This window comes from Chrysemys picta, chromosome 5 (assembly GCF_011386835.1).
Source record: "Chrysemys picta bellii isolate R12L10 chromosome 5, ASM1138683v2, whole genome shotgun sequence".
In the NCBI taxonomy this organism is placed as follows: Eukaryota; Metazoa; Chordata; order Testudines; family Emydidae; genus Chrysemys; species Chrysemys picta.
In genome coordinates, this window is record NC_088795.1 from 143,769,771 (window position 1) to 143,788,779 (window position 19,009).

The 19,009-nt window shown below is 52.3% G+C and overlaps 3 protein-coding genes across 3 annotated transcripts in view; 2 read left to right on the forward strand and 1 right to left on the reverse strand.

Annotated features, from left to right (window-relative positions):
* LOC135984057 (N-acetyltransferase 8-like) overlaps positions 1-19,009 on the reverse strand; it is a 436,601-nt gene that overhangs the window by 123,406 nt on the left and 294,186 nt on the right. The gene's annotated exons all lie outside the window — the stretch shown is intronic.
* LOC135984058 (N-acetyltransferase family 8 member 3-like) lies at positions 11,892-13,932 on the forward strand. Its single transcript, XM_065598464.1, has one exon. The coding sequence runs from the start codon at positions 12,524-12,526 to the stop codon at positions 12,923-12,925; it is 402 nt and encodes a 133-aa protein (XP_065454536.1). The 5' UTR covers positions 11,892-12,523; the 3' UTR covers positions 12,926-13,932.
* LOC135984050 (myb/SANT-like DNA-binding domain-containing protein 2) lies at positions 15,090-18,839 on the forward strand. The gene is made up of 2 exons (XM_065598428.1): positions 15,090-17,191; positions 18,325-18,839. The coding sequence occupies exons 1-2, from the start codon at positions 16,654-16,656 to the stop codon at positions 18,837-18,839; spliced, it is 1,053 nt and encodes a 350-aa protein (XP_065454500.1). The 5' UTR covers positions 15,090-16,653.

Below are 19,009 nucleotides of genomic sequence, written 5' to 3' on the forward strand. Positions count from 1 at the left end.
CTCTGTACCAATTATTAAAGAAAAACAGGAATTGGGAATGGGGACCAGACCAATAAACTGCCCCGGCCACCATGAAACAAGATGTGGCCAGTGCTCCTGCCCTAGCTTATTCTGCCCTTGTAGTGTCCACCCGGAGGAAAACTTTAGGCAAAGGGATAGATACCTTAGACTTAAATACCCTTCAGGATGAGGATACAGAAATCCGGTCCTTAGCCAAGGCAGGGAAAGACCACACAGGAAAATACAGGATTGAGCAGGGTGGAGATGTCCGCTGGGCAGTGGATGCAGATGGGCGAAGGCATTGGATAGTCCCCAGCCAGGTACGGGGGGACCTGATTCAACTCGTGCATGAGCAAGGGCATAGAGGGAAACAAGATACTTTGAACAGGGTTAAAGATACAGGATGGTGGCCAGGCATGAAAACAGATATAGATCAATGGTGTGAGAACTGTCTGCAGTGCCCCATGGTTAATGCTGATCACCTGGTTCAAACGAATGCATTGGGGCACCAAAGAAGAGAGGGTCCCTGGTCCTGGATTCAGACAGATTACATAGGCCCTTTGCCCACCCGAGTAGAGGGAATAAATACTGCCTGGTAATAGTAGATCCCTTCTCCAAATGGGTGGAAGCTATCCCTACTAAAGCCAACACGGCCTCGGTCCCTGCGAAACAGCTCTTTAGCACAGTTTTCTCAAGAATGGGAATTCCCAGAGTAATGGATTCAGACTTGGGATCCCATTTTGTGGGAGATGTTATGCAAGAACTATGTAAGGCTTTAGCCCTTTAGCAATATTTCCACATAGCTGGACACCCTGAGTCCTCTGGACAAACTGAACGAACCAATCGCACACTAAAGGAAGCTTTGAGAAAACAAGTAAAGAGCTCAGGGAGGGGTTGCGATGAAAAGCTACCAACCATCTTAATGGCTCTAAGAGGCTCTAAGGTGATCCATGGGTACACTCCCTTTAAAGTTATGACTGGAAGAGAAATGCACATGCCTGAAAGCTGGTGTTTGGGAGTGGAACTGCCTAGTGCCTGGGAAGGGAAGGGGGTAATGGATGAATGGGTACAAACCTTAGCGGAGACGATAGCTGCTTTGCACAAGCAAGTGGCAACACAGCTAGGCATAGTACAGCAAAACACAGACAACAAATTAGGCTGGGGAAAACCTCCTTTGATATGGGAACTAGGCCAACCAGTAACATAATGAAAGTTTTCGCAAAGGAGCACTCTTTGACACACACCTGGGATGGCCCCTGCTTTATTGGGAATCGGGCCAGCCCCAAGGTTTATCAGGTAGAAATCCTAAATAGAAAAAATGGGAAACCCGGGCGGAAATGGTTTCACTCCTCACAGCTCAAAGAGTGGCAGGGTAAACCACCCGACCCTTATGGAATATCATAACTGTCTTCTCCATCCTGTCGGCCATCCTTCTTGGCCAGCAAGAAGGAACGGCTTTGAGCCGTTGGAAAATATGCATCGAGTGGGCTGGTCAGTGCCTACCCCAATGTTAAGACAAGAAAAGGCCAGAAAAGTCCTTGAGTTATTATGGTCAGCCTCACGTAGGTCACTGCTTCATGTTCACCCTGTAATATTGGTCCCAGATTCAGAAAAGCAGACTTTGACTCCCTCAGGGAACTGATGGGCGGGATCCCCTGGGAGGCTAATCTGAGGGGGAAAGGAGTCCAGGAGAGCTGGCTGTATTTTAAAAGAAGCCTTATTGGGGGCGCAGGAACAAACTATCCTGATGTGCAGAAAGAATAGTAAATATGGCAGACAACCAGCTTGGCTTAACAGAGAAATCTTTGGTGAGCGTAAACACAAAAAGGAAGCTTATAAGAAGTGGAAATTTGGACAGATAACTAGGGAGAAGTTTAAAAATATTGCTCGAGCATGCAGGGGTGTAATCAGGAAGGGCAAAGCACAATTGAAGTTGCAGCTAGCATAGGGTTACCATTCGTCCGGATTTACCCGGACATGTCCTCCTTTTTGTGTTAAAAATAGCGTCCGGGGGGAATTTGTAAAGCACTAAAAATGTCTGGGATTTCCCCCCCATTCAGAGCGAGCGGCTGGGAGGGCTGCAGGAAAGTCAGCCGCTCGCATGGGGCTCTGGCAGCAAGAGCCCTTCCCCCTGCAGCTTGCCGGGCTGGACTCTGGAGCAGCTGTAGAGCTCCTCCTCCCCCCCCCTGCATTCTGAGCTGGCCGGCCTGCCGGGCCGTTTGCATCGGCCTCGGCAGCTCCTCCTCCCCTGCAGCCCAGCGCCCCGCTCCGGCAGCACTGGGTGGGGTGGGATCGGGTTGTGTGTTGCGCTGGGGAGCGCAGCCACGTGTCCGGCTCCGCACAGAGCCCAACACCATGTTCTGAGCTGCGGGGTAAGGGGGCCAGGGGGCAGGAGAAGGGGCAGGGAGATTTTGGAGGGGGCAGTCAAGAGACGGGGGGGTCGGGAGTTCGGGGGGGGCTTTTTGGGTGGGGGTGGAGAAGGTTTTGGGCAGTCAGGGTACAGGTAGGGGGTAGGGTCCTGGGGGCAGTTAGGATGGGGGGAGGGTCTCAGGAGGGGGCAGTCAGGGGACAAGAGGCAGGGAGGCTTAGGTAGGGGGTGGAGTCCTGGGGGGCAGTTAGGGGCAGGGGTCCCAGGAGGGGGCAGTCAGGGGACAAGGAATGGGGGGGGTTGGGAGTTCTGGGGGGGGCTGTCAGGGGGCAGGAGTGCGGAGAGGGATCGGAGCAGTCAGGGGACAGGGAGCAGAGGGGTTTAGATGGGTCGGGAGTTCGGGGGGGGCTGTTAGGGGGTGGGGAGTGGTTGGATGGGGCGTGGGAGTCCCAGGGGTCTGTCTGGGGGTGGGGGTGTGGATAAGGGTTGGGGCAGTCAGGGTACAGGTAGGGGGTAGGGTCCTAGGGGGCCAGTTAGGATGGGAGGAGGGTCTCAGGAGGGGGCAGTCAGGGGACAAGAGGCAGGGAGGCTTAGGTAGGGGGTGGAGTCCTGGGGGACAGTTAGGGGCAGGGGTCCCAGGAGGGGGCAGTTAGGGGACAAGGAATGGGGGGAGGGTTGGGGGTTCTGAGGGGGGCAGGAAGTGGGAGGAGCAGGGGCGGGGCTAGGGCAGGGCTTTTCCCGTCCTCTTTTTTGCTTGCTGAAATATGGTAACCCTAAGCTAGCAAGGGATGGGAAGGGTAACAAGAAGGGTTTCTACAGGTAGGTTAGCAACAAGAAGGTGGTCAGGGAAAGTGTGGGACCCTTACAGTAGCATAGCTAGCGGGGTGCAGGGGAAGCAGCTGCTTCCCCTCAGCACATTTCCCAAAAGCGCACCTGCCGGGCCGGCGCTGGGGGCAGCATGGACGGGGGGAGGGGAGGGCGGCAGGCGTGGCCGGAGGAGGGGGGAGGGCGGCAGGCGCGGCCGGAGGAGCGAGGGGGGCCGGCTCCTCAGCCATCGCGCCCCACGTGGCCCCAACATCGCCACGGCGCAGCCACCTCCTGCGGCGGCTCAGGGCTCGGCGGCCAAGCGCTCCCCGCCCGGAGCTGGAGCCGGGATCCGCCCGCGGCCCGGGGCTGGGATCAGCCGGGGACAGGCAGCGGGGCAGGACAGAAGGGGAGCAGCGGGGGTCTAGTGCCTTGTACTGGGGGGTCCCCTCTGGGCGAGAGGCTGGGCAGGAGCGCAGGCCGCGCTGTCTGGACGAGGGGCCCTGGCGCGGCGCAGGAGCCTGGAACCCGGAGCAGGGAGAACGGGACCCAGCGGGTGGGGCCGGGCGGTGGAGCCCAGCGGGGGACACCTGCAGAGCAGGCTGGGCAGGAGAGACTCTCCCGGGACCGTGGGGGGATGGGAGTATCTGCACCCCCGGGAAGCCCGCAGGAGTCCTGAGCCGGGCCCCGGGGTTAATCTGGGAGGGAAATGGGAGGAGCCGGGGGCGTGGCCAGAGGAGGAGCCAAGCGGGAGCGCCTTTTTTATGTTTGCTCCCCCTACACTTAGACCCTGGCTACGCCACTGGACCCTTACTGAATGCGGGAGGCAACCTAGTGACAGATGATGAGGAAAAAGCTGAAGTACTCAATGATTTTTTTGCCTCACAGACAAGGTCACCTCCCAGACGGCTGCACTGGGCAGCACAGTCTGGGGAGGAAGTGAGCAGCCCTCAGTGGTGAAAGAACAGGTTAAGGGCTATTTAGAAAAGCTGGACATGCACAAGTCCACGGGGCCGGATGCAATGCATCCGAGGGTGCTGAGGGAGTTGGCTCCCCCACCCCCTGCCATGTCCCCTCACTTGGGCCAAAACTTTGAAAGGTCTCAATTCTGCCTTCTTCCTGTTCTACTCCTCTCATGGTACTGCTCTGCTACCTACCCAATAAAGGAGAACTAACAACTTAAAATGCCTTGTTCAAAAATTTTAAGTAACATTTAACTTTCAAACACCTGAGCAACAAATGTAACTTTTCTTGTCTGCATAGTAAACACTGGCATTTTTATCTGTTTGAATAATCAAGGTGTTGATTTCCGTGACTTCTTGTTTGCAAAGATTTGAACTGCTTCCTGAAGGTCCACAGTCTGGGCCAGCTCATGCTCTACTGAGATGGTTGCAAGGCCGACCAGCATCTCCTGTGTGGAGCGTAGATGTGTTTTTATTAACTTCAGCTTGGAGAAGCTGCGTTCTCCACTGGCAACTGTTACAGGAACCAAGACCGATCAGAGAAAAGGCTTGCAGAGAGCAGTGAAGGGCATTGGGAGACACACCTAGACCCCTCCTGACAAGGGTGATAAGATTAAGACATCGCTATTTGCATACAGATTATACAGCAGGGCTGGTGCAAGGATATTTTGCGCCCTAGGCGAAACTTCCACCTTGCGCTCCCCTCTCTCCTTCCCTCCCCCTTCCCTTTCCCCCTCTACCCCGGAGCATCACTTATTATAAACTTTCAAAAATGAATACTGCATAATGTGGCATTGTTCATTCGAATTAATACATAGAGGGAGGATTTGGCCCATGAAACAATAACTGTATTAAGATGCTGCCTGTGAAAAAGTTTGAGAAACCTTGACTTAAATTTCTTTGGTGACATGATGTAATATTCAGTATTGCCAACCTCAAACATTCAGAACTCATGAGTTGGGCCCCCAGAAAATCCCTCGATATCTGACCTATCAGTCCTCATCCTCAAAGGAAAACCTGCAAAACACTTTTCGAAAGATGAGCCTGGGAGCGTGAATTCAAAACCTTGCTAGACATTAAAAATCATGATCTTCATAAAGATACTGGATTTATGGTTAATTACAACAATTTGCAACCCACTAATCTCCCCTTTTGTCCGGGGATTACAAGGGAGTTAATGGGCTACTTCACCTTGACTGGTCCCCTTGAATATGTGCTAACTACTTGTGCTAAACTATCTGTTAGATCTAGTGTTTAGCTGTGACACTGTTAGTACCTTTTCAGACCTGAAAAAGAGCTCTGTGTAGCTCGAAAACTTGTCCCTCTCACTAACAGAAGTTGGTCCAATAAAAGATCTCACCTCATCCACTTTGTCTTTTTTAAATAATGTGACAGCATAAGGGATTGTATAAAATCATGTGTCCCTGTAGCTAAACCCCATCACCCTGGTCCTTTTCAAGTGTTCATAGTAATCAGTTCAATAACAGATTTGCAGACCTTTGACATCTCTACTTAAAAATGACCTGACAACTTTCCAGCAACTGCTGAAAAGTGCTTTTTTGAAATGTTCTTTATACAATAGGGCGCTCCCATATGATTTCATATTGTAAAGTTTGTCTTTAAGTTTAAACTAACATTTACTGAAACTTCTGTTTCTATGTGACATGGACTCTGCTTATGCATAATATGTGTTTCTTACTTTACTGATCACTTCCTTATGGGGAAGTGTGAAACCAACCGTCTTGGCATGATTTTCCTAGTTTTGTGGCTGTGTTGAATTACTTTTTAAAATGTTAGCTACATTAATTTCTTTGTATGCTGTGGCTTTCTGAACAGTTTAAAGAGCAGGATACATCATTGCAGCTGGAATTGTTTTCTTGATTTAAACACTGCAAATAAAAAAAAGTTGGGGCATATTTTTGAAAGTTAGGTTAATGCAAATATCAAGTATTTAATCATATAACTTTTTAGATAGGTTGTTTTCTCATAGATATCCCAGATTAATCCATACAGGGAAATACAACTAGAAAGTCTAGGGGTTTTTTGAGCTGTGGAGGCTTGGCCCGTGCAACACGTGGGGAAGGGGACCCCGAGTGGCTGCAACTTACAACTCCCAGGTTCAGGTCGGCGCTGCAAAGGTTTCCTGCGAAGCCAGGCAGACAGTGATGGTCAGGAACATTTCCCGGGAACCCCAGTCTGCCTGGTGGCCACGGTCCACAGCAGCATTCTTCCTAGTCCTGCGCCACCTCCCGCTGCCTCCCCCAGGGCAGGAGCCAACGCCGGGCTCTGGGGACAGAGGCGGTGGGTGGCATCCAAGCTCACAGACACCTCCTCCCCGGGCTCCAGCTTTCCCGGCTCCATGAACCGCAGGGCCCAAAGCAACTTTCTGCTCCCCTCTCCCCAGCGCCGGCTGCTGCTGCGCGGGGGAAGCGCCTGGCCGGGGGTGCACGGGCTGGAGAGCGGCGGGAGCCAGGAAAGTTGGAGCCCGGGGAGGAGGCGGCTGCGTGCTCGTATGCCACCCGCTGCCTCTGTCCCCTGCAGATCACTGGAGCCCTCCAGCAGGGGCAGTGGCGGCGGCAGCAGTTCACCTGCAGGGGAGCTGCAGAACCCAAGCGCGGTGAGGGGGGAACCGGGGGACACGGCAGCCCGGGCTGTGGCCCGGTACCCCCCCCCCCCGTGGGGCTTCTGCAGCAGATGCATGTGGGCAGCAGCCCCCGTGCACCCCCCAGCTTCACCCCTCACCGCGCTCGGGCTCTGCGGCTTCTGGGAGCAGGCTCAGGGCCCCGCGCCCCGGCGGTGGTGGCTCACATGCCCAGGAGCTGCAGAGCCCGAGTGCAGCGATGGGGGAGCCGGGGGGCGCCGCCCACATGCATCTGCTGCAGCCTGCGGGGGGGGGGGGCAGGGGGCGCGGCTGCTCCCTGCTAGTGGCGCCGCCGCCTTTGCAGGGCTGCTGCCCCCCTGCGCCACGCCAGCTCCTCCGTGACTGGGACTCGCCGCTTTTTGGCGCCCCCAAGCACTTGGCATCCTAGGCAACCACCTAGTTTGCCTAGTGGTTGCACCGGCCCTATTGTACAGTACAATTGTGATGGGAGAGTGGGGATAGGGACGTGCTGAATCTGGGACACATAAGGGTGGCAGCTTGAAAGTGCTGATTGACCCGGTCTGCTCGGACTCGCTCTGTTAATATATGGGTGTGTGTGTGTGGGTGTGTGTGTGTGTGGGTGTGCATCCGTTTCCGGGGCTGGAGGAACCCAGGCCTAGGGAACCTAGGTCCTGCAGGATAGCGCCATTGGGAGGGGACTTGCAGAAGGGAGGAGTAGAGCTCCGTATGAAAACACACGTGACACAAGCAGTACATTGATAGAATTACAGAACCCCCCCGAAAAGTAACCCGAATAAATGAGCAGACACCAAAGTAATGGGCACATCTGGTAACATCTGTTCTTTCCTCTCACGTTGGCACCTTTATCGTAGCCCTGACGTCTCATGTCAGCTATCGCAATTCCCGTATCTTCCAGCTTTTTAAGAAGCACATTTGTCATAGCAGCTCCTGTAGTAACATCAATGTCAATACATTCTAGAAAATGCTCTCTGACCGTCACCATTGCAGGGACATTTTCACTAGGTTCTGTTGTTGTTACAAAACACACCATTAAAGTCATTTGTTCCATGTGGCTGATGTCAGGTGTGCAGTCCAGAATAACAGAGTAATACCTTGCTGACTTCAGATCTGCCACAATCTTCTGTTTGACTTTTGTTGCCAGTAACTGTGTGATCTCATTTTGAATTGTTTTTCCAAGGTAGTGGTGTGTTTACATTTCTCGGGTGGTGACTCTTCTCAGATGCTCCTGGAGTACAGCATCAAACTCAGCCATCAGCTCCACAATTTGAAGGAAGTTTCCATTGTTTGGCACATACAGCTGATCTGAAGTGCCACGCAGTGCTAGGATTTGAGTAGCAAGCATTCTCACAATGGCAATGAGCCTTTTCAGAACATTGTGCCAGTGAAGAGACTCTGATGCAATCTTCTCTTGATGCTGAGCATCTATGGTGGCCTTTAACCTTAATCTCATCTCAAGCTCTTTCCACCTATGGAATGCTCTCTGGTGATTTGCTGCCTTCTCATGGCATGCAGGGCCGGCTCCAGGCACCAGCCCACCAAGCATGTGCTTGGGGCAGCACCTGGAGGGGGGCGGCACGGCGCTCCGGCCCAAGAGCGGGGCCGCGACTGGGCTTGGCGCCCTCCCCGCGGCGCTCTGGCCGCCGGGGAGAGCAGAGCCCCGACCGGGCTCGCCGCCCTCCTCCCGGTGCTCTGGCTGCTGGGGAGAGCGGAGCCGCGGCAGGCTCGCCGCCCTCCCCCCGGCGCTCCAGCCAGTTGGGGGAGAGCGGGCCTACGGCCGGGCTCGGCGCCCTCCCCTGCCACGGGGGGGGGGGGGTGAGGGGCGGCAGGAGGCTTTTTTGCCTGGGGCGGCAAAAAAGCCAGAGCGAGCCCTGATGGCATGCCAGATTTCTAGCCAGATTTTTCCAGTCCTTTGTTCCTGTAGAACCCAATGTGGCTGGAACATTAGACTGGAAGAGTTTGCAACAAAAACAGTATGCAGCATTCTGGGTTTTTGAGTACATAAGCCACGGCCTCTCCACTTTGTCACCATTGGGGATTTCACGCCAGTAATGTGTTGGATGGAAACTTCTATTTTCATTGTCTTTGGGGAACATGACGTTTTTCACTTGCTGTGGCCCAGGCAGTACCAGCAAGTCCCTCAGGCTACTGCTCAAGTGGGTCCACAGTCCTGGATCATCTAGACTTAAGGAACTAAACTCAGCAGCAGCTGTTTCTTGCACCTCCACCACACTCTTCTCTGATCTACACTTTTCTTCAGGAATGTGCCTGGTTACACCCATTTGAGATGGAGATATGGATGCTGCAGTAGCTGCCAGGTCCCCTGCACTCTGACTAGCTGGAAGATCAGGCATCTCCTCACCACTCACATCCTCACTGGGGTCGGAAGCCTCACCGTGGACATTTGTGTCTGTGTATCTCAGGAGAGCTCCTTCCTGCTTAGATAGAAAAGCTTCCTTTGCTGTCTTTCTTTTTCTGAATGCTGCCCCAGAGGGGCGTTTTCTTCTTTCACCCATGACTGCTGTTCTGTGCCAGCTAGAGTGGCTCTCAACACTCAGTTGAAGGGGGACAAATAAGCAGGCTGGTAGCAGGGCCTGAGTGAGGGAAGAAATCAGCGTCTTAAGGGCCTAACTGGCTCCTACTACTTCAGTTGGCTGCCTGTTCTCCTCAAGGGGGTTCAGGGAAGCAGCAGGAACCAGGAAGCTCCCTGAGAAGCTGGTGTGAATCAGTCCAGGCTCCTGGGGGTGCTGGAGAGGTACGTAAGAGACTCCTCCTCCTCTCTCTCCCTGCAGCTCCTGCAGCTTTCTGTTATTCCCTCTCACCTTTTCTCCTGCCTGCCTGTTCTGTCTCTTGTGCCCTCCCTCCTCCAGCCCAGCACTTCACCATCTCTGTGCATCTAGAGCAGAGAGAATACAGATGCACCAGCAGCAGACACAATTTTCTACACTCTGGGTCCTAGTGGCACCCCCCCCACAGACACAGTCTGGCACCTGAGGCGGCCGCCTCAGTTCTCCTCATGGTAAGGCCAGCCCTGCTGGGGATTACAGTGGACGAGAAGCTGGATATGAGTCAGCAGTGGGCCCTTGTTGCCCCGTATCTGGGCAAGAGGGACTGAGGGGGGGGGGGGAAGGGCTGTGACTCCAGTTTGCTCACATCCCCCACCCCCACCCCAGTTCCACCTGCAACCGACACTATTCGTGGTGTGTGTGACCCCCGCAGCGGCTGGGCGCCCCATTGTCCTGCACACACGCAGCCAGACAGGCTCTGCCCCCAGCAGCTCCCAGTCCAGAGAGAAGCCCCAGGCAAAGGGCCAGGCCGAACCGAGGGGATCCGGCGCATGTCAGGCCCTCCCCTGTGCCGGGCATGGAGCATTTCCCCGAGGGCAGCCGTCGCTCACCATGCCCCAGAGCAGGCGAGCTTCTGAGCAGCGCGAGGGGCCTGTGGTTAGAGCCCATGGCTGGGAGTCAGGCTGTCCGGGGTCTCCCCAGGGAAGTGTTAGTGTGCAAGGCCAGGTGTGCAAAGGGAGGCACTGAGCAGCCTGCCCCCGTCACCAGCAGTGCCAGGCTCCCGGGTCAGTGCCCAACTCACCACCCGGCAGCTGCCTGGGATGGCTGCTGGCCTCCTGCGGGGGCTGGGTTCGGCTCACGTACGCCCACGACAAGGCCGTGGAGAATTTCCCGAATGTTTTTCTGTTCGTTGTGATCACTGGCTGGGGGAGACCAATCAAACCGCCCCATGAACGCTCCAGGGGGCCTGGCGACGTGGCCGTGCAGGGGGATTATGCCCGTTCGTGCCTTAAACAATCCCCGAGCTGTGTGCCTGCACCGGGGCTCCCACCCCTTCCCTCCCACCCCTTCGTTCCTCTCTATCCAGCTGACACCTGCCCCCTCTGGGGTCTCCCAACCCCTCCTGCTGCCCAGGCTTCCCCTCCCATCCCAGGCTGGGCCCCCTGCCCTGCTCCTTGCTGGGGAAGGTGAAAGAGCAGAGGAGGAATAGGGAATCCAGGAAGTGCCCCATGGAGTCGAGGAGCTTCCTGTGGGCTTGGTCCCAGCCAATGGTTATTGTCTTTTGTTCCCAGCAGCGTGGGTCAAAGGCCCCGGATACAGAGCGGCTGTCTTCTCCCGCTGGGGAGGTACCGCGCTGGGCAAGGGGACGAGAGTGACGGGACCACTGCAGTGCGAGCTGCTCTGGGTGTGGATCTGGGGGAGGGGGAGACGCTGATTGTAACTATGCTGGTTCTGGTGGGACCCAACTGAGAGTGCCAATTCAGGACAAATTGCTAAAACAGGGCAGTTACAGCCCAAGGCTGGGGTTTTCCACCTCTAAGGCAAACCAAACCAGCCAGACTAAGAGGACTTTGGTTTCACCCCACTGGCTAACCACAAGTCACACAAGCAATTCCCTTAGACACTCCAGTTTCCCAGTTTCACCACCAGTGCCACTCGTTATGGGGACAAATGGTTATGAAAACCAATACCCCAGTAAAAGAAAAAAGGTTCTTCTGATCCCCAAGGACCAAGCCACAGACCCAGGTCAATATACAAATCAGATCTTACCCACAAATCACGCTGTTGCCAATCCTTTAGAATCTAAAATCTAAAGGTTTATTGATAAAAGAAAAAAGATAGAGATGAGAGCTAGAATTGGTTAAATGGAATCAATTACATACAGTAATGGCAAAGTCTTGGTTCAGGCTTGTAGCAGTGATAGAATAAACTGCAGGTTCAAATCAAGTTTCTGGAATACATCCCCAGCTGGGATGGGTCCTCAGTCCTTTGTTCAGAGCTTCTGTTTGTAGCAAAGTTCCTCCAGAGGTAAGAAGCAGGATTGAAGACAAGATGGAGATGAGGCATCAGCCTTTTATAGTCTTTTCCAGGTGTAAGAACACCTCTTTGTTCTTACTGTGGAAAATTACAGCAAAATGGAGTCTGGAGTCACATGGGCAAGTCCCTGCATACTTTGCTGAGTTACAAGCCGTATTTGCCTTCTCTCAATGGGTCCATTGTACAGCTGATGGTCCTTAATGGGCCATCAAGCAGGCTAGGCAGAGCTAACACCAACTTGTCTGGGATGTCACCCAGAAGCATAGCATAAGTTTGCCATACAGACAGTACAGAGCCAATATTCATAACTTCAACTATAAAATTGATACACACATATAGACAGAATAATCATAACCAGCCAACCATAACCTTGTCTTAGACATCTCATTTGCCCCCCTTTATGCACAATTTGGTGCCACTACAGGACTTTGGTTGCTTCTATATGGTCCCGGTTCAAATCAATAACGTGACACTGATCCACAAACATCTGCCGTCCCCTTCCAGACAGGATCACAGCCCATTAATCTGGGGAGCTGCTGAGAGCGTGGGGCATGGACCTCCATGGCCAGCCTGTCGCCAGCTAGGGCTGGCGTTTAAAGAGGCAGCGTCTGCCTAGTGAAGCCCCCTGCCCTGCTCCTCAGCCCCTCTACCTTGAGCCCCTGCGAGAGATTGTCTCCCCCCGCCCCCAAACCATACCTGGTGCTCCTCTCGCAGGGCAGGGCTGATGGGTGGGTGCTGAGGTAGCTGGGAGTGGGGGTGATGAGATGGCAGGGCTGTGGGTGGAGGCGTGACAGGTGTTTGCCAGGAGTCAGTGAGGGTGGGGAGGAGCCCAGTGCAGCGAGAAGCCAGGGGCACTGTGGGAAGTGGCCGGTGGATCAGGAATGTCCCAACCCGCTCCCCTGGTTTAATCTCTGTCTGCCCTAGTGTGCCTGGGCTGCGCAGAACCATGGCCCCGTACCGCATCCGGCAGTACGAGGACGGTGACTACGAGGCCGTGCGCACCATGTTCGGACGTGGGATTATGGAGCACGCTCCTGCTGGCTACATCTACATGCTGAAGCATCCCCAGACCCAGCTGCACTTCCTGGGCCTGCTCCTGGCGGTGCTCGCGGCCTCCGGGTCCCTCCTGGTCTCCCTTCTGGCTCTCCTGCTCGCTCTCACTGGGGCCTGGTTTTGCATCTGGTCTCTCTGGACCGATTACATCCAGCAGTTTCTTCACAACAACCTACTGGACATCCGGAGAACCTACCTGGAGGCAGCAGACTCTTGTCTCTGGGTGGCAGAGGCTGAGGGGGCGGTGGTGGCTGTCCTGCCGGAGTTCCCCTCGGAAAGGGGGCACACCCTGTAACTAAAGCGTATGTCCGTGGAGAGCTATTAGGGGGCTTATTCCTTCACCCTCTCACTTTCCTGGTCCTGCTTGCATGAACAGAGAGCAACAATACCCGAAGTCCGAAGATGCAAACAATTCAATGTTTATAGGGATGAACTTCCAGCAAGCATGATTCCAGTTTCCTTCCTCAGCTCTGACACCACAGAGCCTTGCCTGTGTCCCTGTTCCCATTCCCTGTTCCCATTCCCCCCCTTACTTCCTGATTGACTGCAGACTATATAGTAAAACTTGAGTTCTGCTTAGCTATACCTTAACCAATCATTTTCCTGAAATGTAACTAACCAATCCTAACATACTGTAACATGGTTATTTAACCAATTATAGCCCACCACCTTAATTGGTTTACACCCAACAAAATTAATTATACAGCAGACAGAAACAATCACAGAACCAGACAGAGATTATACAGACAAACAATAGGGAAGTGGAGACTACAGTGATAGAACAATACAGAAATGAGGATTTGACATCCCAGCTATTGATAAGTGAGTTCTTGCCAGACAGGATGCTATTAAACTAAGTTTCCTTTTACATCTTCTAGGCTCTTCCCTTTCTCTGGAGGTGATGGGAATATCAGGACAGGATTGTATTCCTAACAGCCCAATAGCACCTTATTTCCATGTGACTGGTTTGGAATGTGAGGATGTGACCGTTCACTTCCCAGTTTATGGCCGGCCTCTGCTGCTTAGCCGAAGGCCTTAGCCTAAGAACCAGGCCTCAGACTGTCACAGTACGAGAAGGCCCTTACACAGACAGACAGTGATTTTGATTCTTTCTTTTATACTCTGTAACTAGCTTAGTGATAAAAATACACCTACATTCTTAAAGTATAGGTCTTTGCAGACAGGCCTGAATATCTCTATCCTAACAGGAGGGAGCACCGGGGCCGGGGCATCGCCAGGGCGCTCTGCAGGACGGTCATCCGCTTTGCCCAGGAACGCGGGTACAGTGCGGTCGTGCTGAACACCTCCATGGTTCACTACTCGGCCCAGCAGCTGTACGAGAGCATGGGCTTCCGGAGGGTCTTGGAGAGGTCCCCATCGCTCCTCGACAGCTTTCTGCAGTTCTCCCTGTTTTAATACCAATTCGAGGTTCCAGGGTCTTGCTGAAGGCTCAGGGGGGGCGATTCTTCGCCTGCCTGCTCAGCCGCTGGGAGCTTTGCCTGGCTTGTTAATTAACTCCCAGCAAGTTGCTACTTTTTTACCTTTTGGGTTAAAAAATAAACTGAGCTTGGAGGAAAAGTCTCGCACGCGTGACACTGTTCTTGTGCTGGCTTGGGATTATTGTTCCCCCAGGGGCTCCTCCTTCCCCACAGCCACCTGGGTCCCCTGGATCTGAACTTCACCCCTGGAGCTGAGCCGGCCAGGATCAGACTCACCCCCATTTGCTCAGTGGTTTCTAGATGGTCCCGGACTCCTAAAGAACCTGGCGACCCTGGCAAGGAAACCTCCATGAAGGATCATTTGAATTTTCACCCACTCTTCTTTGACAGGTTCGTGTCTCATTCCTGTCATCCACAGAAATGTCCAATCCTCGGATCTTGCCAATTTCTTCACCCTCCCTGTGACGTTGTGCAGTCTATATGGTTTTATAAAAACTTGATAATAAGTCAATATAATGTAACTGAAAAAAGAAGAACAGGAGTACTTGTGGCACCTTAGAGACTAACAAATTTATTAGAGCATAAGCTTTCGTGGACTACAGCCCACTTCTTCGGATGCATATAGAATGGAACATATATTGAGGAGATATATATACACACATACAGAGAGCATAAACAGGTGGGAGTTGTCTTACCAACTCTGAGAGGCCAATTAATTAAGAGAAAAAAAACTTTTGAAGTGATAATCAAGCTAGCCGAGTACAGACAGTTTGATAATAAGTGTGAGAGTGTTTATGCTCTCTGTATGTGTGTATATATATCTCCTCAATATATGTTCCATTCTATATGCATCCGAAGAAGTGGGCTGTAGTCCACGAAAGCTTATGCTCTAATAAATTTGTTAGTCTCTAAGGTGCCACAAGTACTCCTGTTCTTCTTTTTGCGGATACAGACTAACACGGCTGTTACTCTGAAACCTGTCATAATGTAACTGAGATAGTTTTAGAGAAAATACGGTAATAAGTGAATGTACCGTAACTGGGATATGCTTCATGCAAAAGTCTCTTGTAAGCTATCATTACAAAGCTTATAATCTACTGAGTGTGATCATCCGATTTGTAGAAATGTACCACTCTTGTATCTGAAACTAGAAATATAAAACATAACTCTGAGGGCCTATTGTAATTGTGTAAAGTGTGGACCATTAAGGATGGTTTGGAATCTTGATGACTCCCATTGTCTGCAGATGGCTGTATTTACCTGGGAGTCTTTCTGTATATGTGTGTGCTGGCAAGTGAGTAATGAAGTCTTGCAGTGACATGTGATCATGTCACCTGAACTGGAATCCATCTTTAACCCGGTGCTTTTCCAGTGAGGGGGGGTGGAAACCCAGAGAGACAAAGAGTTCCCGCCTTATGCAAAAGATATATAAAGGGGGGAGAGAACAGAGAGAGAGAGAGGAGCCATCATGAAGAATCCCCTAGCTATCACCTGAGCTGGAACAAGAGCTGTACCAGGGGAAAGAATTGTGCCCAGGCCTGGAAGGTGTCCAGTCTGAGAAAAACTTACTGAAACATCTCTGAGGGTGAGATTATCTGTATTCAGTTTGATTAGGCATAGATTTGCGCATTTTATTTTATTTTGCGTGGTGACTTACTTTGTTCTGTCTGTTACTACTTTGAACCACTTAAATCCTACTGTCTGTATTCAATAAAATCACTTTTTATTTAGTAATTCACTCAGAGTATGTATTAATACCTGGGGGAGCAAACAACTGTGCATATCTCTCTATCAGTGTTATAGAGGGCGAACAATTTATGAGTTTGCCCTGCATAAGCTTTATGCAGGGTAAAACGGATTTATCTGGGTTTAGACCCCATTGGGAGTTGGGCATCTGAGTGCTAAAGACAAGCACACTACTGTGAGCTGGTTTCAGGTAAACCTGCAGCTTTGGGACAGGAGATTCAGACCCTGGATCTGTGTCTGGAGCCAGACGGGAGTGTCTGGCTCAGCAAGACAGGGTGCTGGAGTCCTGAGCTGGCAGGGAAAACAGAAGCAGGGGTAGTCTTTGCACATCGGGTGGCAGCTCCCAAGGGGGTTTCTGTGATCCAACCCGTCACACTCCCCTCCCCCACAACATCCAGTAGCAGTGAGTTCCACAGGCTGGCTATGTATCGTGTGGAAAAGGCAATTCCTTTGCTAAGGCCTGGTCTACACTACGACTTTAATTCGGATTTATCAGCTTTAATTCGAATTAACCCTGTAACCGTCCACACAACGACGCTAGTTAATTCGATGTAAAGGGCCCTTTAAATCGATTTCTGTACTCCACCCCAACGAGCGGAGTAGTGCCAAAATCGATTTTAACAATTCGAATTAGGTTTAGTGTGGCCGCAATTCGATGGTATTGGCCTCCGGGAGCTATCCCACAGTGCATCATTGTGACCGCTCTGGACAGCAATCTGAACTCGGATGCACTGGCCAGGTAGACAGGAAAAGCCCCGCGAACATTTGAATTTCATTTCCTGTTTGCACAGCGTGGAGAGCACAGGTGACCACAGATACCTCATCAGCACAGGTAACCATGCAGGCTGATAATCAAAAAAGAGCACCAGCATGGACCGTGAGGGAGGTACTGGATCTGATCGCTGTATGGGGAGAGGATTCAGTGCTTGCAGAACTTCGTTCTAAAAGAGGAAATGCAAAAAATTTTGAAAAAATCTCCAAGGGCATGATGGAGAGAGGCCACAATAGGGACTCAGATCAGTGCCGCGTGAAAGTCAAGGAGCTCAGACAAGCCTATCAGAAAACAAAGGAGGCAAACGGTCGCTCTGGGTCAGAGCCGCGGACATGCCGCTTCTACGCCGAGCTGCATGCAATTCTAGGGGGGGCTGCCACCACTAACCCACCTGTGTTCGTGGATTCTGGGTCGGGGATAGTCTCGACGCCTGAGGATTCTGCCGATGGGGTAGAGGAGGAGGAGGAGGAGGATGAGCTTGCAGAGAGCACACAGCACTCCATTCTCCCCAACAGCCAGGATCTTTTTATCACCCCGACTGAAGTACCCTCCCAAGCCTCCCAAGCCAGTACCCAAGACTCTGACCCCATGGAAGGCACCTCAGGTGAGTTTACCTTTTAAAATATAAAACTTGTTTTAAAAGCAAACGGTTTTTAATGATTACTTTGCCTGACTTTGCATTCGCGGTCAGTTCAGCTACTGGAAAAGTCTGTAGCTACTGGAAAAGTCTGTTAACGTGTCTGGGGATGGAGCGGAAATCCTCCAGGGACATCTCAATGAAGCTCTCCTGGAGGTACTCCGAAAGCCTTGCCAGAAGGTTTCTGGGCAGTGCATCTTTATTCCCTCCTCCATGGTAGGACACTTGACCACGCCATGCTTGCAGCAAGTAATCTGGTATCATTGCCTGACAAAGCCTGGCAGCGTATGGTCCCGGTGTTTGCTGGCATTCAAGCAACATCCGTTCTTTATCTTGTTGTGTAATCCTCAGGAGAGTGATATCATTCCTGGTAACCTGGTTGAAATACGGGAACTTAATTAAGGGGACAGAGGTGGCCGTTCCTACTGGGCTGTTTGCCTGTGGCGGAAAATAAATCCTTCCCTGCAGTTAGCCAAGCGCAGATGGGAAATTGGCCCTGAGTTTTTCGCGTTTGGCTAGCAGGGATCTTCCCTGATACCAGCCACGCGGTGGGGGGAGGGGTACCGTGATCATCCCAGAGAATTCATGGCGAGGGGGGGGGGGGCGGCGGTGGGGGGGGGGGTTAGTTTGGTGCCTGTAGGGATCTTCCCTGATACCAGCCACGCGGTGGGGGGGAGGGGTACCATGGTTAGTTTGTTTTCTGGTGCTGCTGAATGTTAACAGAAAAACCGCAGCACTCTACTTGCCTGAAGGGGCCCAGACAAGCCCCACCACACTGCCCCCCCCCCCCCAAATGGCTGAGATTGGCCAGGCTTCTGCAGCACTCTACAAGCTATGCTTGGTATGTGGGAAAGTAGGGCGCAGAAGCTGTAAGAGAATGGCTTACCATGGCCGCATGCAAGCAGAATTCTGTTGCCCAGACCTGTGATCTCTAGCAGCAAAGCCACAGGCACTCAGCATTAAGAGGCAAAATGCGACCTTGCACAGAAATCACATGTGCTATGTAATGTGAACAGTGTTGGTCACCGTGAAAGAGTATAAGCATTGTTCTGCAAAATGTAGCTTTTAAAACAATTCTCTCTTTTTTCCCCTCCCTACAGCAGCTGCAAATTCCTCAAGCCTCCCTCCTCCATCCCGAAGGTTATCACAGATAAGGCGTCGTAAGAAGAAGACGCGAGAAGAGATGTTTTCGGAAATTATGGAATCCAGCAGAAGTGACAGAGCTCATCTGAATGAGTGGAAGGAAACAGTTTCAAAGTATAGGAAAGAAGTCAGTGAACGTGAGGACATGAGGGACCAACGTGAGGACATGAGGGACCAACGTGAGGACATGAGGGACCAATGTGAGAAGAGGAGAGACGCTCGAGATGAGAGGTGGCGTCAGGAAGACCAGAGGATGAAGGATGCAACGCTGGGGCTGCTCCAGCGTCTGGTGGAGGTTCAGGAACGGCTGCTGGAAAACAGACTGCCGCTTCAGCCCCTGTTCCACCCTCCCCCCTCCCCATGTTCCGTATCCTCCTCACCCAGACGTGTAAGAACGCGGGGGGGGAGGCTCCGTACACCTTCCCATTCCACCCCAGTAGACAGCCCAAGCAAAAGGCTGTCATTTTTTTAACCTTTTCTTTGTGGCTTTTTCCTTCCCAGTAATCCTCCTCCCAAATACCACCCGGGTTCCCTCCCTCTTTTTCTAATCTATTAATAAAGAATAAATGATTTTTAAATGATAGTGACTTTATTTGGTTTGAAAGAAAGCTGGGGGAAGGGGCAGGGTGGGTTCCTTACAGA